The following is a 26,337-nucleotide window of genomic DNA, read 5'->3' as shown; positions in this document are numbered from 1 at the left end:
AGTAAACATCTTGCAAACTAGCAATAAAAGTGCAATTCCTACAGTAAGACTGATGTTAAGCAGAGTAAACAGACAGCAGAAAAGCAGATCTAAATGTTTTCCCATTTCCTTAAAATAATTAACCAAAAAAATTACTATAAAAAGTTTAAACTCAAATATGCAGGTTTTCAGGATACATTCTGTAACATAATAAAACCATTGGGGTAGAGGTGAGGCATTAAAATAAAGACAGTATCTTGAAATGATACTAAGCTCTCTGACATCATGAACTGTACAAAATTCACTGCCTGTAACTTCTAGAACCAGTTCTAAAATGAATCAAGAATCAACAATTTCTACAAACAAAAAAATATTCACTTCTTTAAACCTGTGTTGGTTAACATTAGTATTATAAGGAGTATTTTAGGATTTTAAAAGTCCTCTTTTGATTATCTAGGTCACAGCCTAAATTAGTCTGCACTGTGGCATTTCTGCATTAAACACTATGGGGGCACAGAGGAGAAATTCAAAATGCAAAGTACAATTCTCATATGGACCCCAGAACTTTCATGCCAAAAACATCCAAGTCTATACATTACAGGTACTGCATATATTTCAGTTCATTTTCTGTAATGACAAGTTAAACATATTTAAGGTCAAATAGATTTTCATAAAAAGGAGGATTGTAGCAGTAACCTGTCAGCACTAAAAATGTAATAATGTAGTACTAGGGTGTTATACTGTGTTAGCCAATATGAATGTAGTGAGAAGTCAAGCAAAATGACACCTTTTATTGGCTAACTAAAAAGATTACAATATGCAAGCTTTCAAGGCAACTCAGGCCCCTTCTTCAGGCAGGGGGCCAATTTGCCTTGAAAGCTCGCATATTGTAATCTTTTTAGTTGGCTAATAAAAGGTGTTAATTTGGCTTGACTTCTCACTACATCTAACAATGAGAAAGGCTATGCAGGTTAAATCTCATTCTTACCTACAAATCGTCCACCAGGCTTAATAACTTTGGTACTCCTGCTACGAGTTTCTTCTTCTGCTTGTGTCATTCGTTCCCGAGTCATCTGATAGGAGTCATTTGTGGCACATATTGTTATTTTATCTTGTATAATACCCTGGAAGTCGAGTTGAGGCACTCCCAAGCTTTACATAAAACAAGAACAGCACGTACTTTACAAAAAGCACAGAAATAATATTTATTGATACAGATATGCATACTTACAAAAAGAGCAAAGAATATAGGAAACAAAACTTTGTTTTAAAAACACAAATACTAGTTATTTCTCAGATTCAGTGATCAATCTGAACACTTAATACAATGCAAGGTTACTATAAGGAAAATCAACACATTTGTAAGATACTATTTCAAACTACGGAACTGTCAATAAGTAGGTAGTAAATGCATAAACCAAATTTGTGAACACGGGGATTCCTGCTGCTGATTGTCAGTCCGTTTCTCACTAGCTCCACTAGCACCAAGACATCACACTGGAACTAGAGCAAAGTATGTTGTTAGATTAGAGCACGGGTGTCAAACTCCGGTCCTGGAGGGCCGCAGTGGCAGCAGGTTCATATTCTAACCATCTTCTTCATTAGTGACCAATTTTTGCTGTTAATTAACTTTTTTTGCTTTAGTTTTAACTAACTTGACTCGGGCCCCTTAGTTGTCTCTTTGTCCTTAATTAGTAGCCAAACAATAATGACACAAAGCAAGCCGCAACATGACCAGCTCACCTGTGCCCATCACACAATATCTGAAAATAAAGAAAGCTGAAGGTCTCAGTAAGGCTGATCTCTTAGGTCACCAGACGGTGATCTTAGAAAAACAAAAGAGAAAATCAGCAGTTTTGGAAATTTCTGCTGTGGCAGAATGAGAGCAGCAACAAGTCGTGGAATTAAATAACAGGTTTAATTAACAGCAAGAATAATCAGCTTCTCATTAAGAGATTGGTTGGAGTTTGAAATCCCAATTTAGCTGGTCATCTTTTGGCTCGTTTCACATCTCATTTCTATTTGGCTGTCATTTAATTAAGAAAAAAAGAAATTCAGAAGACTGAATCCTTAAAAACAAGGCTATTAAAATGAAGGGAAAAGAAGTTAATTAGCAGTGAAAACTGGTTATTGATTAGGAAAAAGGTTAGAATGAAAACCTGCAGCCACTGCGGCTCTCCAGGCCTGGAGTTTGACACCCCTGGTTTAGAGCTTTGCCATCCACACAGACAGACTAAACCGTTTCAAAGAATCAGATCTTTCAAAATCTGAAGGAAGTGCACTGCAACATGAAGTGCTCTGAATTACCCAGTAGGAATTTTGGTGGGGTACATGCAGTATAGCAATATTTCCATCACAGTATATCAGATAAAACTTTCTGGATATATTTTTGTGTCATGTAGAAGAATCAATGCAGCTGTGCCAGTGTTTACGGTATGAAATCTTTGGTAATGTGGAAGCAATTCACTTTACTCATACTAGCGTAAGAAAATGCTCTCTTTCTATATTGTAACAAAGGCCTACTCAAGCATGAGCACTGCTGCAGAAATTTCTATGCTTATTGCTCAGTCTGTGTGCATGTCAAACTTTTGGTTCATTTTTGTTGTCAGTGTTACAGCAAACAAAGAGCTTAACATGAAATATGCAAATTGTGAATAATTAAAAACAAGTACTTCAGCACACAAGCCTTGAAGCCAATCAAAACTTTTGACTGCAATTAGTTCCATCAATCCAATCATTCAGTGGTGAAGGAAAAAAAAAAAAAAAAAAAAAAAAAAAGGGTACAGGAGTAATTCCCTCAGTGAAACTTCTCATATCTAATTGCCATTAACCACCAAGCAGTACTTCAAAGCAGATGCTGTTATGGCCAGCTGCCACAAAAATTGAAAGAGTTAATTTATCTGTCCCAGTTACAGCTGGCCAACATCGTAAGGCAATTTTTGCCCCCTTGTATGAGTTTGTTTTAGCAGAGTATCCTTTAAAAATCACCAGCTGCCAATATAAAGAAGACTGTAGGCATGACACTGTGCAGTATTCTATTTCTCCAGGGCCATGGGTGAGTACACACCATTTTGATACATTAGGATTATGTGGTAGCCAGGGAAGAGGCAAATATATATACAGCTAGAACAGGGAACTAACTAAACTAAATAAAAACAGCTCAAAAGGTGAATGTTCATAAAAAGGGGAATACCAAAAAAAAAAAAAGTGCACTGTAACAAGATCACTGATCTCTATTGATCACTTGCGAGACTGAGGCATCTCACAAGGCAGGAGTTCCCAGCATCCTGGCAGCATCTTAGTGTATCGTACCGCATTACTCGGCTCACAGAAACCTTCACGAACGACAACTTGAAAAATTATGTTACACAATTTTATATAAATTCTCGTGTTGCTATCGCCATCATAACTTCAAAAAATCATAAGTCGAACCATTGTAAGACAAGGACCATCTGCATATATATGATCTGTGATCTTTTATGTTGATGGTTAAATTATTGTTCAAGTTCAATTGCCTTATCAATCTATTATAAATTAGTTAGTACATGTTTTCACTTGGCAATCAACTTTTGTTACATGTGCTATTACACTTGCTAAACAAACAAGCCCTAGCCTAATGTTACTCAATTATGTTTACCTCTGTTGTAAGCTGGTTTGGATAAAAAAAAAAAAATCTGCCAAGCAAATAAATGTAAATTTAGCATCTTATTCCTATTGGATTCATATCTTGTTTACATTAAGGATAAGTTTCTGTTTAAAATACTCTCTTTATAGTTCTGTTGGTCTTGGTGCAATTTTTGGTTGTATAAATCCTATAAGGCCACATAAAAACGGTTTATTCATACTTGAGCATGGGAAAGGCACTATATAAATAAAATTTATTACTACTACTACTACTACCACCACCAGCACTGTTTGAGCTCAGTAATACTTTCACTGGTGATTTTAATGTGTAATTGTACTTCAGTTTTAAATGAATAAGACAAGTTTTCCTCAACTCTAGTTTCCATTAATCTCATTAGTAAGTTACAATTAATATAAGACTTTTACAATCATGTTTAAAAGGATGCAAAATATCTTTTAATTATCGTTATTATCAAAGTACCAGAAAATATCGAGATACAATTTTTTGTCAATAACACACACCACTAGTCTAGAGTGGATCCAATAACTGTGCCCACCCTTTAAAATTAGCTTGTTGATTCAATGGGCCTGACTTGAAGTTACCAGCCCAGCAAAATCACACTGGCCATCACAGAGTTATAGAAGATGTGGAAGATATCACTGTAAACATTCAAAGACCACAGACTCCTAAAGCCTACTCTGCTCTCTCTTAAATAGTTTCATTGTGTTACAACAGCAGTTCAACCTGTCATTGATGTGGACCCTCAAGTACTTGAACTGCACCACCTCTAGATACACTCCCTGAATAGTGACCAGACACATAGGCTCTTTGATGCAGCACAAGTCAATAACCAGTTCCTTGGTTTTGCAGTTGTTAAGATGCTGATAATTCTTTACTCTCTTATCCTCCTTAAAGATACACCCCATAACCATCTGTGAGCTCTTACTGCTTTAACAATTTTAGGATGGTGTGTTTAAAACGTGTTTAAAAGTAAAGGACTTTTGCTTGTGCTGTTTTAGTAGCTCAGTTTCATAGTATGTACACTCTCTCAGTAAAGGAGAGATAAAAATTCGTAATATGGTCAGTTATTTCTGCAAAATTCGTAATATGGTCAGTTATTTCTGCATATGAACTACGAAGTGTCCTGTAAATAAGTGTTATCTGGCCTAGCACTATAGACAGAGAGAGAGAGATCATAAATAGGTCTTATCTAGCTGAAAACAGTTAATTCCCTCCAATGTTCAAATTCCTTTTTACATGTTTAAGTGAATTTGCCAAAAACAAACAGAAGCAGGCAGAATCAATATACTTTACCCACCTAAGCACAGAGGGAGAGTGACAGAGAGACCGAGACAGCTCAAAGCAAGAGATCGAGTTGGGAAAAGATTGCTATGCCAAAAAGAACCCATATTCCCAGTGTTTAAAAACCAGCTCACAATGTTAAAAGCACCAGTCACCTACATTAGCATTATACATGGAATAAAATTTGGAGCTTCTCTCTCATGGTAGGAGACATTCTAGAGGCACAATGTGGTGCATGTGACCTTCCAGTAACAGAAGTTTGCAAGAATAAGATGAACATTAAATCTGCCATTTGAGTTACTTGACATTATGTTCAGATTTCTGTGTAATAGTTTAAACAATTTCAATTCTTTTATATAAAACATTTACCAAATTTCTTGGATTTTAATATCCCTAACTCCAGGGTCAGTACAGATATTGAACCTCAATTAACTGAATTATCCAGCAAGAGAATGACAAAAAACACACCCTAATATTCCACCTAAAATTAATCAATATAAACAAAAGATGAAGTTTTGGAATTGGTTGGTGGATTTAAAAAAATAAAATAAATATATAAATAAAAAATAAAAAAAGATAACTTCGCTTAAAGCTTGAGTACAAGACAAATGAAAACATGCCATGGTTGCGCAAAAAAAAAAAAAAAAAACCCTTCCTTCAAAATATCAAATGTGTCCTTCACATTTGTACCCTATAAACACTTAACTTCTTTTTAATTTACACAATTTAAACAAGGGCATCCAAAATATTGCATACAACTGAATTCACATCACTGGGATATTAATTATTATTATTACATTGAGAAAAATTGTCCATAAGATGCTGTATGGCTTTTTATTTATTTATTTATTTTTTTAGAAACTCTGAAGAAAAATGTGGGCAAAATTTGATCAGTGAACATAAGAAATAAACCTTACCGTGATTCATACTGTTGAATGCAGTCAAAGCTTCCCTGAGGATTATCTTTGCCAACACTGGACAAGTAAAAATTAAAATTGTGCACTTCACTGGATCCATCGTTCCTTGGAATTTTAATATGCTATAATAAAAAAAAAAAAAAAAAATCAATTTAAGATAATCTATGTAAATAATCATGTGACAAACAAATGTTAAAGGGGCATTTTTTACTCTTCTTATTTGGCATGGTAAAACAGACTTTAAAATCAGTTTAATCTACAAGCTGAACTTTGCTCTTCATGCTGTGATTAACCCCCAAAACCCATGTAAGAGTGTGCGCGTGAGAGTTAGATATATATAAAAATAAAAAACTACTAGCAGATGAATGTACATCACATATGAATATTCACGTGGTGTTGATCAAGATAAAGCAACATCTTGCTGGCAACCCTCAGACAAATAGGTGCCAAACTTGAAAACCCCTCAATATCAGCTTACGAGGGAAAAGAACTACAAAAATAATTGACAAAAACTGGTTACTCAGCACAACAGAGCTCAATAATAACACTTTAGATCTCCAAAAATACCTGTTCACTGCCCTACCTCCATTACTGTACACATCTATGGCCCTCTGTGAAAGAAAAACTTTAATAGTTGTGTCATATTTACCCTTAAAAAACTTTAATCTGCGACTGCACATCCTCACTGAAAAATTACAACTGAAATCCTCTACTGTAAAAATCACCTGGTAGATCAAAACAGTTCAATCATATCTAGTGTTAAACTCCATTAACTTAAATTAAAATCTTTCAACTCTTAACCTTTTTCTTACAGATTATACAAACAGTAGTCCTGGAATTTATCTACTTGTGCTTACATGTTCTATATGAAGACACAAATCTGCATGCACAAAACCCTCATGAAGCCTCGCTAGCTAGTGTATTGTATCCATATTACTAACCGAGAATGCTAAACCGGATGGACGCAGGGACATCCGGCCATGGGCCGTAGCCGCAAAAAGACGTACTGCGCAGGCGCCCCAAGAAATGAGGCGCCGCGAGAGGCGGACAAGACCACAGAAAAAAGGAGTCAAACGCAGGCGACGCACACAACCTTATTACTTATCCATATTTCTAAAAGAAAAAATGTCTCGGCTCCAAAAATGCAAAGCTCAACTAAAGCTTCTAACTAACGATGTACCTAAAAGTAAAAACTTTATGAACTGCATTAGATCCTACAATAGTTCATATGCTTTTGCATCTACCGGAGTAAATATCAGGCCACCAAAAGGCAATGGCCCATACTGCTTTCTTATATGTGCACAAATACTGCATCGCATTGGAACAGTGCACCCTGAAACAAATCAACAACGCAAATATGCACAAATCTACATCCTAGATCCACATGACGCAATCTATCAATCAAAGTGCTGCATCGCAACAGGCACGGATTCAAAACGAAACACCTCCCGTCTCAGACATACGTTAACGGCAAGGAAGGCTACAACGGGCTTCTCACACAGCACAGGCAAATCGATTACAGCTCCAAAACAACACGTCCCAAATACTACACATGCAACAACGCGCCTCTCAAACGGCACAAGCAAAACATACACCAGGAAAATTCATTCGGATTAATGAATGTCATTTGCAATCATTGTCATTCAGTTCACTTCCCTGAAGAAACAACTGGCAATACAAGTAATACATTTACACGTTGTTGTCAAAAGGGTCAAATTAGACTGCCTCCTTTACATTCATATCCTGAATATCTACAGAAGCTTCTAACTAACGATGTACCTGAAAGTGAAATCTTTATGAACTGCATTAGATCCTACAAATCGGTATCCACTATGAACATTAACGGTGGCACTGCACGTGACATCCGTCTTGCAAAAATGTTAATTATTGATGAATGTACAATGGCATCCAGTCACTTACTCGACACCATTCATAAACTTCTACAAACATTTATGAATAATAATATTCGCTTTGGAGGAAAGGTACTTTTATTAGGAGATTTTAGACAGTGCTTAGCTATTCTTCCACATGCCATGCGCTCAGCTATTGTTCAGTGCAGCTTAAAATACACAGACAATTGGCATTGCTTTCAAAAGATACAGTTAGTAAAAAAGATACGATGTCCAGAACCAGATCATAACAATTGCTTATTACAACTGGGAGATGGTACACTCACCAATACAGATGGACTTCACCCACATATTATTACAATTCCTCAAGCCTTTATCTGTGACGACTTAGTTACAGACAGATTTGGAACAGCAATCTCATTAGACCAGATGCCCCTTTTAACACAACGCACTATATTATGTCCAAAAAATATTAATGTGGAAAACATAAATACCCAAGTCATTCCATTACTTCCTGGAGACACAACTCTTTCTAAGCTCTGACAAACTTGACTCTGATCACAAAAATAACCATCTTCATTGACATTACAAGTTCTGACCTGGAATTACCTTTTACACTTAAACGGCGTGTGCAAAGAAATTTTCCAATAAACCTATACACTGTGCCACACACTTTATTGTTTACTTTCTATTTGCATCATCTACACCTTCACACTATTCTATATCTCATTCATACATCACGCTCTTTGTCATTCCCAACACCAGGGGTTGGCGAGCGAAGCGAGTAGGGGGCAGAGCCCCCTAGTAGCTAAAGAAATACCACCCTGGATTTATACTCAACATATGCTATGCAACATAACATTCTATCAGGTACATTAAATCATTTCTGAATATTTGTCTATGTGGACCGTGCAGGGTACACAAAACCTAAGCACTTTATATAAAGCATATTTTCAAATTTATAGCCTTTTAACACCTAGCATTAAAAGGCATTTTCCATGATCTAATCTCAATCTGATAGCACTTAAGTTAATAAGAAACATGGTTTGAATACAATTGTGATTAGTTCACTCAGACCATATTAAGAGGTGGCCAGAAATAGATAGAAATCACACAAATCCAACTGCATTTTCTATCTGCACACAGTGCCACAAACTGAAGCCTATTCAAATTTTGCATGGGAGGTGGCAACATTAGCTCTCTCTCCAGACATGGGCCAATGGGGAAACAATTTTCCAGATTTAAATGCAATTCAGGGACATTACTAGATACAACCCATATACAAACTACACATTAAGACCAAGTGTAAAGGGGCCACAATGAAATCCTCTTACTAAGCAATCCAACATTCACTCCTCAAGGAGCAAAATTATGCAGGAAATATTAACTAAGAGCTTGGACTTTATTTTAGTTAATTTCCAGGGAACAAAGAAAATAATACTTAATACTCATTGATTATGGTTTTCCCTGTACACCCCATTTCATCTGAGCAACGAGCGTGCAATAAAACATTAAAAGTGTTCTTTCCTCAGAGATAGAATTTTGGTCCTTTAATTAAAGAATGGAACATAATCAACTGTAGAATATTGTATAGTAAAATCTTAAGGCAAGAATAACACACCATATATAAAGGCAAGTCATTTATTGAGGAATACAAAATTAAAATTACCACTACCAAATCACACTGCCCAGTGACACTTCAAATTAATAGATACAGACTGACACTGCAATATTTGTCATATGCTTTTTTGCCAAAAGTTTGCTTCAGTAACACTGTTAATTTATTGATAAAAACAGACGAAAAATACGCAGACATTTTTTCTGTGATGAAACCTAACAAAAACTAAATAAAAATGTGCCTGACAAAAACCAAGATGAATGCTTTTAAAAAAACTCACTGTGGATGAAAACTAAACAAAATGAAAACATTACAAATAGGCAAAGACTGATGTGAAGCTTTTTGCACATCTCTAAACATACAACAGTCCGCCAACAAAGAAGAAGAAAGAATGTAGAGGTGCAATTTTTAATTGTATGTGCGTTTGTAATTGGATAACGCAAGGTTGGGAGCCAGGAGAAAATCCATCACGTGAGCCAGAATCCTATTCCAATCCACTCCACTCAGCTATGTTGGCCAACATGACTCTCAGGCGAAAAAAAAGCAGTCAGCCATAAAGACCAACTTTAATTACAACACTGACAAAAATAAATCCCAGTGTTTTAAGCCATGAGAAATGAAGCTCACAGAAAAGAACACCCTATTTATTCTCTCTAAATCACGATCACGATACATACTAAGTCGCGGATAGTTGACACAGACTGCTCAGCCAATCAGTGCGCAGCAGGCCTGTTGCGCTTTAGAGACCCGAGTTCAATTCCCCGCTGGAAAGAAAGTGTTATTTTTTATCTTTTTAACCATATAAAGTGGTATGCACTGTCAGTCAATCAGATCGTTGTATTTTCATGTGGGATGCTCCTTTTAAAATATTAACAATTGAGACTGCAATTAACATGAACAAGTGTCTTTATAACTGTTATTATATAATATAATATATATATATATATATATATATATATATATATATAAAAACAGGTAAGGGGATAGATAAATAGCTATAGTGTGTCTTTATTTGATCCAAATAAATAACATGCGAGCTGATTTATTTACTTATCTTCCTACAGCATAAAGTCACCAGTGAACTGTTGAGCTTCCTGTTTGATCGTCAAGGGCATGCTCACAAATTACATGTGTAACGCCACGAAAAATACCTGCTGACACTTTAGTATGCGAGCAATGGTATGAGAATGCACTTAGACGTTTTTACACCAAGCTAGTGTTTAGATCTGGACGGTGTAGCGTTGGCGAGCTCTGTAAGCCATGCTGTTTCTTTGAAGGACAGGTGATTGGCAGGATGACGCTGGACTTTTGCCTTTACGCCTGGTGCAGCTGTGTTATTTTATGTGAGTCGACATTTCTTGCGGGGAGGGCTTCTGTTTTCTCCGATCTGAGTTCACCTCTGTTATAGCGCGTCTTTATTTGAAAACAGCAGTGTCAGGTCGGGGCAAGTGTGAACACTAACTTTGACAAGCACTATAAATTTACAGCGGTTGTTACAGACGTAAATCAAATGCATGTTTTTATTTTATAATATTAACAATACCCGTGACCCTGTGTTCGGATTCAGTGGGTTGGATAATGGATGGATGGATATTAACAATAACAGCAGCTCTCTACTCAAAACGGTAAACTTGAGAAGCTACTAGCATCGAACCCAAGAAGGCAGGACAACACGCAGCACTAACCTGCTTTCTTTTCCTTTGGTTATAGCCTTAGAAAAAAGCACATTTGTTCTGTTATACTTTTATCTTTTGTGAAAGTGTATAAAGATATTTGGAATTCAGGCTTCACACATTATACACTTCATGCCTAGATTTTGTCAATTATTACTAAAACATGAAAAACGTTTCTGTTTTAACGATGTGTTTACTGTGCATAGATCGTGTAGACACGGAACACACATGAAATGCAAGTGTTTCAAATAACGGTATAGTATTTATAAAAGGTGTCATTCTGCATTACTTCTCACTCTATACAGCTCTAAGCAACTGACAAGTAGGTAAGCAGACTTGAGCTGAGAAAACTGTGTACCGGTGGGGGGATGAGATAGCTTGCTGTTTGTTGCTTATCAACACATCTCAAGGACAAAAGACGCTGAGGGAGAAGTGCAAAGCGTTTTAAGGTGGGACGGATCTACGAGATTTTTCGTAGGCTCTGGTAATTCTAGTGTTAACTGACCACAACTTATCAGACCCCTGGAGGTTTCTAAACACAAACTCAAGAACATATTCCTTCTATTCATCAGTGCATCATTGCTACTCAAGAATTGATTATTTCTTTATATATAAATTTCATGCCTACGATTAAATCTTGCAAGTACGACGCTATTGTAATTTTGACCATGCCCCTCTGATCTTGCAGCTAAAAATCATTATGCCCCACATACTCATCTCGCAGATGGCATCTTAACCCACTTCTATTAGCAGACAAGAACTTAACTGAATTTATATTCAAACAAATCAGTTTCTTTCTAGAGACAAACACATCCTCAGAGGTCTCTGTAGAAATACTCTGGGAAACTCCTCCATTTATCTTATCTGCCTATTAAACTCAATTTATTTATTTTAACTAGCTTTAAGTTTTACTCCGTTGGCCATGCTCTCTTTCTCAGGGGTGGGGGTTGATTTTGTTTTCAATCCTATTTTTTGTAAAAATTGATCTATTTGTATGGAATGATTACAATAAAATCAATAAAATTAAAAAATTAAAAAAAAAAAAAAAAAAAGCTCACAATACCAATCAACACTCAGTGTTATGTGCTTTTTGCAGCCTGTAGTTTGCACTCATAAGAAAATGCAAAATACGCACTAAAGCAAAGCAACAACAAATCAGCAAAGAACATTTTTCCAATAAGCATGCAGAGTTGCTTTTTGTTTAGACGATGGTAGAAAGAAAACAACTGAGGGCACCATCTCCGAGTTGACACCACAGCATTCAATGCTAAACAAACTCAAACAGAACAAAGGGGAACAAAGGACCTGCAGATATCTCCTGAACTTGCCAAAGTCTTTATTGATGTGCCCAATGCAAGAAACCCTTAAATAAGAAAGGTTATCATTGAAAGATGCTATATAGCAAGCCTATTCAAATGGCGGCCCGCTCTGGTTACAAGGAGTCACGGTGAAAATGACGTCAAAGGTGGACATGCATGCAGGAAAATAATATTTCTATGTACACGGCACTGCTGAGGGGAAGTCAGAGAATTTCAATGAGGCTGGCTACGCTTGTGCCAGAATAATGTATGATGGGGGAGATTCCACAGAAAAGGCGTTGTTGTGGAACTAAAATTTATCAAAACCGTGTGGATGAAATTGTTTTAAGTTCCGTGGAAAAAAAATCCCTTGCATGTCATGACCACCCCTTTAAATTGGAGGAGGATCTCATATTTCAAAAAGGAAACCAAAGTTATTGCCAATACTGTCCACATTTTTGATTTTATGCACATTGAGATGTGTCTGGGTCAAATGTGAGCAAAATGTTTAATTTTTTTATTTTAAAAGTAGAGGAAAAAGAAAAAAAATTGCTACTACCTCAGATTCTGTTCCCACCTTCCAATTGCCAGTGCAGATGTAACCAAATTTAAAAGGGAAACAATGAATAAACATTACTTGTTTTTATATATTGTACATTCATTTCTGTGAATTTAAAATTTGTCATTACCTGCTGCTTACCGGCCACTGTAGATGTCTGGCCCAGTTAAATTTCCTGGTTTGAAAATATGGCCTAACTGAATTTGCAATTGAATAGCCCTGCTATATAGGAAACTATTGCTGTCTCAAAGTTGGAAAAGACTACCGGGACATTCCAAAATACTACTGACATAATATTCTTTGGATTGAAGATATGAAAACTTGAAGGAGCCTCATAGTTTATTCCTGCTTTGCAACCTCGGAGCCTGAACAATGAGCCATCATAGGGGGAAACAATGAATTCAAAACAATATTAAGAACCTTTACAAGAAAACAGTAGAAGCTGGATAATGAAACAAGACAGTGACACAAAACACGTAAGGGAATCAACAGAAACACACAGAATAAAATGTGTTTATGGAAAGGGTGCCAAAAGTATAGAAATATTGATAGGAATCTATTTCAGCATTTTAAAAGTTATTTCAATACTCATTTTTCATGGTATCAATTCTATATCCTACATTACGAATGCACTTCCAGTTCACCACAGCTCTTGTTGCAGCCCCTTTTTACAGCTTCTCACAGGTGTAAATAAGATTGTAACATCAGTGCAGCTTAACTGAAAGAGGGCAGCCTGTATGGTGTCACCTTAATGGCTAAACCTAATTAATCTATATAAAACTGTAAAGAGTTGCATTTGAAGAAGGATGCGATGTTTATTTTTTTTTCCCCCTACGCTCTTTCTGTAGCTTGTTAAAGGCCATAATCTCAGTAACAAGTATTATGAACCCAGACTAACACAATCAACCTTGTGTCACATTGAACAATTAAACTAGTATTATGTTTAATGTTTGGTGCTGTCTAAAACTTTCTGCTACAAAATGCAGGTTTTGCATTGTACAGTTGCTGACCAACATCTAAAACTTCTGCACCTAAGATTTTTCTGGCTCTTCGATGTTTTCAATGCAAGATAGAAATAAGTAAATATGAAGTCAAGAAATTTTTTTTCCCAGTCCATCTGTAGTTTTTTTTTTTTTTTTTTTTGTTATCTGTCCTCCCGGCCACCGGACCTTACTTTATTCTTTGTTATTTTGTATAATAAAATTGTTGTTACTGAAAGTGCCCAGAGACTGTTTTACAAACTTCCACGTTTTATGAGAAAAAAAAAAGATCTTTATCTTCAATTCCTTGCCCAAATGCATGGAAGGGTCCATAGCTGACCAGAGTACAGTATTTTTCGGACCATAAAGGCTCACCGAATTATAAAGCGCAATATCAATGAATGAGTCTACTTTCATACATAAGGCGCATCCGATTATAAAGCGCATTCAGCGAAACAGTCAGATAAGTCATACTTTATTCAACTCATTCACAATAACTCAACATTGTTCAGTTGTAACATAAAATACAAAACAATACACTCACTTTTTCAGTTCATTTGTCTTCCACAAATCCATCAAAATTCTTCATCCTCAGTGTCCAAGGTAAATAGTTGGGCGATTTCAGCATCAAGCATGCCCGGATCTCTCTCTTCATTATCCGAGTCAGTCTCATTGCTGTTACTTAGCTGTTTAGCGATGATTCCGCCCTTCGTGAAAGCTCGGACGATACTTGAAACTGATACCTTAGCCCAGGCATCCACGATCCATTGGCAGATAGTGGCGTAACTCGCCCGGCATTGCCTTCCTGTCTTGGTGAATGTGTGTTCGCCTTCTGTCATCCATTGCTCCCACGCAGCTCGCAATTTAACTTTGAACGACCTGTTGACGCCGATATCTAACGGCTGGAGTTCTTTGGTTAATCCACCCGGAATGATGGCAAGCTCCGAATTAGCTTGCTTCACGTGGATTTTGACAGTATCGGTGAGAAGGGCGCGCATGGAGTCGCAGATCAATAGAGACGGAGATTTGTGGAAAAAGCCATCCGGTCTCCTGACGTAAACTTCTCTCAGCCACTCACTCATCTTCGCCTCGTCCATCCAGCCCTTTGGGTTAGCTTTGATGATGACGCCGGCCGGAAACTTTTCTTTTGGCAAAGTCTTCCTCTTGAAAATGACCATGGGTGGTAGTTTCTGGCCATTAGCCTGGCAACCGAGAACTACAGTGAAGGATGACTTCTCGTTCCTTGTAGTGCGTATAGATACCGTACTGGTTCCTGTTTTCTCGACAGTACAGTTCACGGGGATGTCAAAGGTAAGAGGGACCTCGTCCATGTTGGTGATGTGTTCTGGCCAGATCTTCTTTTCAGTGATCTTGTTCTTGCAGTAAGTGTGGAAAATGGCCAGCTTTTCTTCGTAACCCTTTGGCAGTTGCTGCGAGATGGTAGTTCTTGTGCGGATAGAATGATTACATCTTTTCATAAAACGGAAGCACCAAGAAGGACCTCCTCGAAAGTCAGTGATCTTCCTGTCACGTGCTACTACTGTTGCCTTGAGTCAAATAGAGACTGTAGAGACGCTTCTACCTGCTGTTCTCTGTTCAATAACCGACTGTTCAAGTTTGTCCTCTAACTGTGGCCATCTCGCTTTGTTCCCTCGGAAACTCTGTTTGGTCTTCTTTACTTGGCGCAGGTCATCTTCTTGCTTCCTCCACTTCCGCACCATTGATTCATTAATGTTGAATTCTCTCGCAGCTGCTCTATTCCCATGTTCTACTGCGTGCCTGATTGCCTTGAGTTTGAAATCCGCTTCGTAAGCAGGTCTCTTAACAGGTGCCATTTTGGGGTCCTAATAAACACACCGTAATATTACCGTATGTTGAAGTACAGTACGTATTACTCCGCGAGGCCCCTGACTATGTTAGCCGTAATGCTCCAACAATCCATCAAGCGGTGCGGCTTCGTAGCTTACCAAAGTCATTCTAAAACATTGACAGATTTTTGAGCACCGTGTACCACATAAAATCGGTCCGAGGTCAGTAAGCACAACCAGAATTAATACATAATACGCACCGGATTATAAAGGCGAACTGTTGATTTTTGATAAAATTAAAGGATTTTAAGTGCGCCTTATGGTCCGAAAAATACTGTAAGCACAGTATTCTGAGAAGTTGAGTCATTCATTTAAAACAGATGAAATAGGTGTCCAGACCTTTGCATGTCTAAGCCTGCAACAAGTCATAGTCATAATCTATAATTATCTATTATTAAAAATGTTGGCAATGATCACTTTCATTGATTAGTTAATTACATCATTAGGTGGAGTATGTTGTGCCATGCAATTATGTCACTATTTCATTCAGTTGAGAACACATTCTGAAAATCTTACACAGACCTTTTTATTTGGTCAAAGGTTCCATTTAATGCACTTCATGTGTCTAATTGCAATTTTTTTTTTTGCAATCCTACCACATTAAAATCGATCATCAAAATAATTGTTGGTTATAGCAAAACATGTCAAATTCATCCATCACACCAAATCTTGTTAAACTTCAAGAATATTTTTTCATTAAATACACCCATAAATGTGTCATATTAAACAGCCTTTAGAGGCATAGTTAAAATAAGTTTGACATAATGATTCAGAATGAAATTTGAACAGGCTGCCCAAAGCATTATTTACATGTACATATACAATCCAAAAACAAAAACTTCAGAACAGTTTAACCAAACAGACTATGATTTAGAGCACATCCTGTTTCTTGAGATGAGCACAATAAAAGTTCCAAGAAACTGTTCTAAGTACACCACCATTTTCCAATCAGAAGGGGCTTTCCTGTGGTCATTTTGAGTAATAAATTCGGCTTCCCTGAAACCACAGTAGCTATACAGCCAATGACTAACAGATACCTATCCTTTGCCCAATGTAAACAGTTGCATCAAATTAAATCAACATAACTTTTAATGACCATGAGAGAAAGGGGGTCAATTTAGTTTAGAGCCATTTTATTCCTCGAGATTGCGTTGCAGGTCTGCAGAAGACAGGAAAGGCAAAGTATGGAATCAGTTCCTGCATACAATATCTAGCATCGGCGCCACTACCTAATGGTGTCCAGACAGAATGTATATCTTAATTCAAATATTTCTGAATGTTTTACCCTTTCAAGTATGTGCTTATTTTTAATAGGAGATATTTGAACCTCAACATTTGGCTAATCTAACGTACTTGTAATGACCAAAGTGCCAGGACTTTATTTTAGATATTAAAGATGAAATGAATGCTTCCATATAAACGTTTGGACAGATCTAGCCACATTATTTTGTTGGCATCTGAAGTGTAAAAGGCAAAAAAAAATAAAAATTTCAACAGCAAACAGACTAAAACAAAGGATTTTCATGAAAATGTTAATGTATGTTCTCCCAGTGTCTGCGTCAGTTTCCTCCGGGCGCTCCAGTTTCCTCCCACAGTCCAAAGACATGCAGGTTAGGTGGATTGGCGATTGTGGATTGGCCCTAGTGTGTGCTTGGTGTGTGGGTGTGTTTGTGTGTGTCCTGCGGTGGGTTGGCACCCTGCCCGGGATTGGTTCCTGTCTTGTGCCCTGTGTTGGCTGGGATTGGCTCCAGCAGACCCCCGTGACCCTGTGTTCGGATTCAGCGGGTTAGATAATGAATGGATGGATGTTACTGTATAGCTATTTACCTGATGAACTAAAAAAGTAAACAGCAAATATGGCATTTACAAAAGATATATTTGGTGGGTGTAGGAATTTCTTTCTGAAGCTCAAGAAATGAGTATCTACTGCAATAGTGAGGTAATAACAAGAGTCAGATCCCTGCTTAATATCAAAGTAGAATGGACATTTCTGTCAGACCCATTCTCTAGTGTTGAGAGAGAGATGCATTCTTTTTTTATGATCTTAAATGAGCAATTTCTTGTGACAACGCAGATATGTCCTCATTTTAAAAACCTTCCCCTCTACACTTCCAGGGGAGAAAAAAAAAAACACTTTTAGTCATTTATATTTAGTGGTATTTATTTCATTGACAATGTATTGTTGTACCCTTTCATACACATTGACAGGATTCCCACCGCACCAATCAAAAAGAGAAAATGTTACATAATATTTAAGCAGGAAGCCAGCTACATTATTCCCTACTTAAGAATTGGGTAGCCAACCAAATGTCATTCAACAGATTGTTACTTTAATGATTGTACATGATTTGTGAAACTGAAATCTTATTTCAATAATTGTTACATTTATCTGTAATTCTCACCCATGTAGATCAAGTTAAACTTTTCTTTTAAAAAATGACACTTTGGGGATGGTTATGCTTGGGCAGCAACTTGTGCCTCCTTAACCTTCATCTTATGTATCCAAAGGAAAAAACTATGTATCAGCAAGCTTTATCAAGTTATTTTTAGGTATTTTCTCCAGAGATTAAGTTGTAAATAAATCACATTCAATAAAGGAATATGCTGAAATATTTAATACAGCAAGTTGTCACACCTAATCCAAACTCTGTGCAGCAGATCAATACAAAGTACTCCTTTTCTGGTGGTACCCCAATAGCTTCTATTGTAAAGTGTCAGCGAGGGCAAAAATTTTAAAATTAATAGAAAACACCATTTTAGAACACAATTTCACATAAGCAAATGGAAACAGACCATGTTTGTGAAGAAATAAGTTAAGACTTGAAAAATACAAAACTTTATATTGAACACTAAAATAGCGGTGAACATACCAATAGAAACAAGACAACGGCACACATTTTTGGATATGATTCTTATTGCAGTTGACATCGGACAGTCATATTTGTTACTTTTGTCACAAAAGATACGGTGCATGGTGGAGAGTGGGAATTCTGGTATCTTCTGCCACATTTCAGAACGCACAATCCCCAACCTCTTTCCTTTTTCTAAATATTTAATGATCACATCCTTAGTCTCTGAAGAGGACAACCCACAAATTGTGGCTATTCCACACAAATGTAAAATTATTTTAAATTAAGATTTTTATTTGGTGAATTTCCCATAAGTATTTATTTAGTAAAAAATCGGTCTTGCTTTTTGCAAGAATATCCAAAGTCTCTTTAAAAAAAATCAATATTTTATAATTATGCCTTATTTGTTACTTAAGAATTCCACACACATTGTTTATGCTAGAATGCATAGGATGTCAACTACATGTTGCAGTTGCAGAACTCAGCAATCAGCTATTCAGTGAAGCTGAGCAAGTGCACTACAAGAATCAAAGGGGCATCTGGCATGCGATGTCCAGTGTTTCAACTGTGCCTTACGAGCTAAACTTTGTACATTAAAGGCTAAAAACAGGTTGGGGTACACTTTTGCAATCAAAAATCACAATACACACATTCAACAAATCTAAAGTGAAACAATCATTTTCACTCCTCTTTATCGGACAAACTGACCACTATTAATTAATTTGGCTAGCCATACTGAACACCTTTAAACCTGAATCAGAAAGGTAAAAATCAGTAACACAAGATATACAATGCTTAAGTAACTTTCTAGAAAATAAACTGTAGAATGGATAAGGTTGCAAACTCTAACTCACAAAAGGACATCTTAGAACAAAGATTTACCCTATGATGTCTTTAATTGTCCTTTTGTTTTTGCAACAGTTCATGGTACTCTCATAACAAAAATATTCACAGACAAGTCAGTCATTCTTAAACCTGCTTTCTCCAATTCTGAGGAGCAGGGAGTGAGAGCCTAATCTGGCAATACTGGGCATAATGCTGGAAAAGGGCCTGGACAGGGTACCAGTCCATGGCAGTGTCCTCTCACTTCCACAACAACAGTCACATTGAGACCATTTAATCAAACTACGAGTCTAAGAATGTTGGAGGAAAACTACAGTAATCAGAGTGGGGGGGGGGGGGGGGGGGGGGGGGGGGGGGGGGGGGGGGGGGGGGGGGGGGGGGGGGGGGGGGGGGGGGGGGGGGGGGGGGGGGGGGGGGGGGGGGGGGGGGGGGGGGGGGGGGGGGGGGGGGGGGGGGGGGGGGGGGGGGGGGGGGGGGGGGGGGGGGGGGGGGGGGGGGGGGGAGGGGGGGGGGGGGTGGGGGGGGAGGAGGAAAAAAAACAAACAAAAAAAAAAACGCACAAGACACAGGAAGAACATTCAAACTCCACACCGACATTCAAGTCCTGAATTTGAAGAGAGTATGCTACATCTGCAATACTGTGCCACCTAAGCAAAGGATAACTATTTTAACTGAATACAGTATCTGAAATTTTTTAAAATTAACAGCATTCACATTTACAGCCTTAAGCTGGCAGGTCAATGGATTTAAAGCTGCAGAAAAAAATCATACTCCAACAAGAAAAATGTACAGTGTGGATGGAAAAATTCTCAACATGTTTTGGTTTACATTCTCTAGATTTTTTGCAAGTTTTTTTTTTTAGGTGGAGTGGTGGCTCTGAGGCTAGCGATCTATGTCAGGAATCATAAGGTTGCCGGTTCAAATCCTGTAAATGCCAATGATTACACTTAGAGGATGAGCATGGCCCTTACCCTGCAATTGCTCTGTCCTGGATAGGACTTTAACCTGCATCCAGCCCAGCAAGCAGGTTCTCCAACATGCAGGGAAAACCTGCTGGCAGGATTGACACTCTAGCTATTGTTAAAAAAAAAACCTTGCAATGTTCCATTCAGACTAGAGTGTCGCTGAGGTGTCACCCGTAGCATGGCAGCAGTTGGGTCCAAATTAGGGACCTTGAAGTGGTTCAACATGTGGGGGGTGCAGCAACGTGTTGTAGGAGTACATGCTCCTAATCTCTCTTTCTTCTTGGATAAGTGTATGTGAAAATCTCCAAGTGGAAAAAAAATCATTTAAGTAAAGTTTTAAATAGTTTTGTCATTTCTAATGTTTAAGATTGGCTGATAACTTTATATACTCAAAATATAATACATTTCTGTACATATCAGAAAATAGTGACTTAAAAAAAAGCCCGTTTTTTTTTTTGTTTTTTTAAAAAACTGTGGGTTTCTGTCCACGAACAACACATTTTCATTCCCTTCCCACTGAGTCAGAAATATCCCCAAGTGTTAAGTTTAAAGGGGGGTGGAATCCCCCCCCCATGTTGAAAATTAATTTTAAGCACTGCTACCATAACATGCATTGTTCAGAGAACACAAAAGTTGAAGCATCTTGAATAGACTTTCCAAGCACTCTTAACTAAAAACCTCTACTACTAAGGTGATCTAAAATTTAAAAACTGAGAAATAAACACATTTAAATAGGTAAACATGCAATAAATGTCTGTTTAAAAATGAAATGTACTGAATATTTTCAGAAATGTATGTTATTGAAGGAAGTTGGAAAAGAAGTGTAAAGACCCAAACTGAGGATTAAGGGGTAAAACACACACAAAAGGCTGCGGCGTAAGATGGCTGCACCGATGAGAGCTCCGAGTCAACTCAGCAAAAGTTACTATTTATTTTCTTATTACTCACTCTCTTTGTGCGTACTACTTTATCACACTTTCAGTATGACCGGCAAACACTATTGGAATTACGTTCATCAGCCAGTTTGGATTTTACAACAGTTTTTGATATCGCAGACACTGTACTGCCTGGAGTCTTTTGCTTACTCGCGTGACGCCGAAGGAAAACAAAGAGGGGGAAACGTGCCAGAGTTCTGTGCCGAACCCGACAGAGAAACAACAAGCCTCCTCTGCCTAGCATCCTGCTCGCTAATGTTCAGTCTCTGGACAACAAAATAGATGAGCTGCGCGCACGGATAAAGCACCAGAAAGACATCACGAACTGCTGCGTTTTGGCGTTCACAGAGACGTGGTTGGAGCCCAGCGTACCAGACGGGTTTACAGTTTATCGGGGAGACAGAACGAAGGACTCAGGCAAGTCAAGGGGAGGGGGTGTGCTTTATGGTTAACTCTTCGTGGGCTACGGATGTGTGTGTCTTAAAAACGCACTGCTCACCGGTTCTCGAGCTGCTGACCATTAAATTTAGACCCTTTTACCTCCAGAGGGAGTTCAGTTCAGTTCTCCTTTCAGTTGTTTACATCCCCCCACAAGCTGATAAAGCTTCGGCTATGGATGAACTGTATGATGTTGTCAGTGGACTAGAGAACGCTAACTCAGAAGCAGCACTTATTGTGTTGGGAGACTAACAGAGCAAACATGAAGAAAGTTCTCCCTAAATACTATCAGCACATCTCTCCCCCCACAAGAGGTGATCAAACACTGGATCATTGTTACACCTTATTCAAGGACTCCTAAAAATCCCTCTCTCGACCAGCTTTTGGAAAAGCAGACCATTGCTCTATATTGCTGCTGCCTGCATATAAACAAAGACTTAAACAGGAAAAACCGGTTTACAGGGACATCTACAAGTGGGACAGTGAAGCTGAGGGGGTCTTACAGGACTGCTTTGAAACAACTGATTGGCAGATGTTTGAGGATGCAGCTGATGGCAACAACAATGAATTCACAGACTGTCACAGGTTATATCAGCAAGTGCATTGACGATATTGTCACTAAAACCTCCATTTGCATATATCCTAACCAGAAACCCTGGGTAAATAGGGAGATTGGGGCTAAGCACAAGGCGCGGACCTCTGCCTTTGGCTCAAGGGACTCTGGTGCATTCAAAGCAGCCAGATACGACCTCTGGAGGTCCATCAAGAAGGCCAAACGGGACTGCAGGGACAAAGTGGAGTCAAGCTACCACAGCTCTGACACCAAGCACCTGTGGAATGGACTGTGCTGCATCACTGACTATAAAAAGAAAAACCCAGTCAGTGTTCAGCCCACTGCATGTCTTGCAGACAAGCTCAACACTTTCTATGCTCGTTTTGATGCAGCCAACAAAGAACAGGTGTTATATCCTCAAGGGGCAGCGAGTCTGTCACTCTGATCCTTGAAACGTCTGACGTGTGAAGGTCCTTCAAAAAGGTCAATCCTCGCAAAGCTCCGGGACCAGATGGCATCCCAGGCCGTGCCCTCAGGGCATGGGCTGACCAGCTAGCAGGTGTGTTCACCAACATCTTCAATCTCTCCCTGAGGCAGTCAGTGGTCCCCACTTCCTTCAAGACATCCACCATCATTCCTGTCCCAAAGAAACCGGTGGTCTAATGTCTGAATGACTATCGCCCGGTTGCACGGACATCGGTCATTAAGAAGTGCTTCGAGCAACTGGTCAAAGGTTACATCTGCTCCTCCCTCCCCGACACACTGGATCCTCTCCAATTTGCTTACAGGGCAAACAGATCTACAGAGGATGCCGTTGCGCTAACAATAAATACTGCCCTCACCCACCTGGAAAGAGGAAATACATATGTAAGAATGCTGTTCATAGATTACAGCTCGGCATTCAACACCATCATCCCCTCAAAACTCTTCTTGAAGCTTGACGACCTTGGGTTGGGGACAATCATCTGCAGATGGATTTTCTCTTTCCTCACAAACAGGCCCCAGGTGGTGAGAGTCGGCAAACACACATCCTCATCACTCATTTTAAACATAGGAGCGCCGCAGGGCTGTGTGCTTAGCCCCCTCTTGTATTCCTTGTTCACCCACGACTGTGGCACAAACACTATCATCAAGTTTGCAGACGACACAACCACCATAGGCCTTATCACTGACAACGATGAGACGGCCTACAGAGAGGAGGTGCTGGCATTGAGTAATTGGTGCCTGGATAACAACTTGTCTTTTAACGTCAGCAAAACCAAGGAGATGATCGTGGACTATCGGAAACAGCAAGGCAGAGAACACCAGGCCATCTACATCAGCGGCGTAGAAGTTGAAAGGGTTAACAGCTTCAAGTTCCTTGGAGTAAACATCACCGAGGATCTCTCGTGTACCCTTCACATAGACACAGTGGTTAAGAAAGCTCGCCAGCGGCTCTACTTCCTGAGGAGGCTGAGGAAGTTTGGCATGAATGCCAACATCTGCTCAAACTTTTACAGGAGTGTGGTCGAGAGTCTGCTGACGGGCTGCATTACCGTCTGGTATGGGAGCTGCTCTGCCAGCAGCCAGAAATCTCTACAGAGTGGTGAAGGCAGCAGAGCAAATCACGGGCAAGAGTCTTCCTGCCATTGAAGACATTTACCTCCATCGGTGCTTTCGTAAGACAAGCAGCATCATAAAGGACCACAGCCATCCAGCACGCCAGCTGTTCTCCTTGTTACCGTCTGGCAGACGATACAGGAGTCTGGCTGCTCGGACTACAAGACTTAACAGTTTTTACCACCAGGCCATTCGACTCCTCAACACCAACACCTGAACACTTACAGTGGGGCAAAAAAGTATTTAGTCAGCCACCAATTGTGCAAGTTCTCCCACTTAAAAAGATGAGAGAGGCCTGTAATTTTCATCATATTTATACCTCAACTATGAGAGACAAAATGAGAAAAAAAACCAAGAAAATCACATTGTATGATTTTAAAGAATTTATTTGCAAATTATGGTGGAAAATAAGTATTTGGTCACCTACAAACAAGCAAGATTTCTGGCTCTCACAGACCTGTTCTTCTTCTGCTCCTCTGCCCTCCACTCGTTACCTGTATTAATGGCACCTGTTTGAACTCGTTATCAATATAAAACACACCTGTCCAAAACCTCAAAACAGTCACACTCCAAACTCCACTATGGCCATGACTAAAGAGCTGTCAAAGGACACCAGAAACAAAATTGTAGACCTGCACCAGGCTGGGAAGACTGAATCTGCAATAGGTAAGCAGCTTGGTGTGAAGAAATCAACTGTGGGAGCAATTATTAGAAAACGGAAGACATACAAGACCACTGATAATCTCCCTCGATCTGGGGCTCCATGCAAGATCTCACCCTGTGGGTTCAAAATGATCACAAGAACGGTGAGCAAAAATCCCAGAACCACACGGGGGACCTAGTGAATGACCTGCAGACAAATGGGACCAAAGTAACAAAGGCTACCATCAGTAACACACTACGCCACCAAGGACTCAAATCCTGCAGTGCCAGACGTGTCCCCCTGCTTAAGCCAGTACATGTGCAGGCCCGTCTGAAGTTTGCTAGAGAGCATTTGGATGATCCAGAAGAGGATTGGGAGAATGTCATATGGTCAGATGAAAAAAAACTCTACTCGTCATGTTTGGAGGAGAAAGAATGCTGAGTTGCATCCAAAGAACACCATACCTACTGTAAAGCATGGGGGTGGAAACATCATGCTTTGGGGCTGTTTTTCAGCAAAGGGTCCAGGACGACTGATCCGTGTAAAGGAAAGAATGAATGGGGCCATGTATCGTCAGATTTTGAGTGAAAAGCTCCTTCCATCAGCAAGGGCATTGAAGATCAAATGTGGCTGGGTCTTTCAGCATGACAATGATCCCAAACACACCGCCCGGGTAATGAAGGAGTGGCTTCGTAAGAAGCATTTCAAGGTCCTGGAGTGGCCTAGCCAGTCTCCACATCTCAACCCCATAGAAAATCTTTGGAGGAGTTGAAAGTCCGTGTTGCCCAGCGACAGCCCCAAAACATCACTGCTCTAGAGGAGATCTGCATGGAGGAATGGGCCAAAATACCAGCAACAGTGTGAAAACCTTGTGAAGACTTACAGAAAACGTTTGACCTCTGTCATTGCCAACAAAGGGTATATAACAAAGTATTAAGATGAACTTTGTTATTGACCAAATACTTTTTTTCCCCCACCAGAATTTGCAAATAAATTCTTCAAAAATCAGACAATGTGATTTTCTGGATTTTTTTTTCTCATTTTGTCTCTCATAGTTGAGGTATACCTATGATGAAAAGTACAGGCCTCGCTCATCTTTTTAAGTGGGAGAACTTGCACAATTGGTGGCTGACTAAATACTTTTTTGCCCCACTGTACATACACTTACATTACACCTACATTGCAATACTCACACACAAACTGTACCTGCACACACTCTGAATACTGACTAGAACATGCATCTGCACTTTATGGAATATGCACCTGTACTCATAAAACATTATCTGTGCAATAACTCATTTGTACTTGCTGCTCATTCAACTCCTATTACTCTATAACTTCTTTTAAAACATATATATTTTATTTTATATGGCTTGTCTATTTTTAACTTGTAATTTTTTTCAATTATTTTTTTTTAGCTTTATTAGATCTAGGCTGAGTGACTTGTTTTTCTCGTCATACACATTTCATTGTATGTTGACCCTGTGTTAACCTATACATGACAAATAAACCTAAACCTAACCTAACAAATTACAGAGGGTTTCAACTATTCACTGCTGGCAGGCATGAAACACAGCACATTGTAAGCAGCAAAATAGCTTATAAAATGCCACAATTTTGTAAACACACATAGAGAAATGTACCACAACTGACCTGTAACCTTAAGAAAGTACACAACATGGACAGAAAACACCAAATGTCAAACTGTTAAATGTCAGCATCAAATGGCCACAAATAATTCACTTCACCAAGCAAACATTAATTACCCTACCACTAGCACAAACTATCAAGGCTGAATGGCATAACACAGCATTCATCAGTAAAGAATATTCTAGCAGCTTAG

General features: G+C 38.9%; 1 protein-coding gene across 1 annotated transcript in view; it reads right to left on the bottom strand.

The window, feature by feature from the left end:
* ell2 (elongation factor for RNA polymerase II 2) overlaps window positions 1-26,337 on the bottom strand; it is a 97,270-nt gene that overhangs the window by 44,024 nt on the left and 26,909 nt on the right. The window contains exons 3-4 of the mRNA XM_028804773.2: window positions 5,824-5,945; window positions 968-1,131 (exon numbers count right to left, since the gene is read on the bottom strand). Coding sequence (XP_028660606.1) covers window positions 968-1,131; window positions 5,824-5,945 — 286 coding nt within the window. The remainder of the gene's footprint in view (window positions 1-967; window positions 1,132-5,823; window positions 5,946-26,337) is intronic.

This window comes from Erpetoichthys calabaricus, chromosome 7 (genome assembly GCF_900747795.2).
Source record: "Erpetoichthys calabaricus chromosome 7, fErpCal1.3, whole genome shotgun sequence".
Taxonomy (NCBI): Eukaryota; Metazoa; Chordata; class Cladistia; order Polypteriformes; family Polypteridae; genus Erpetoichthys; species Erpetoichthys calabaricus.
This window is presented reverse-complemented; position numbering and strand designations above follow the sequence as displayed.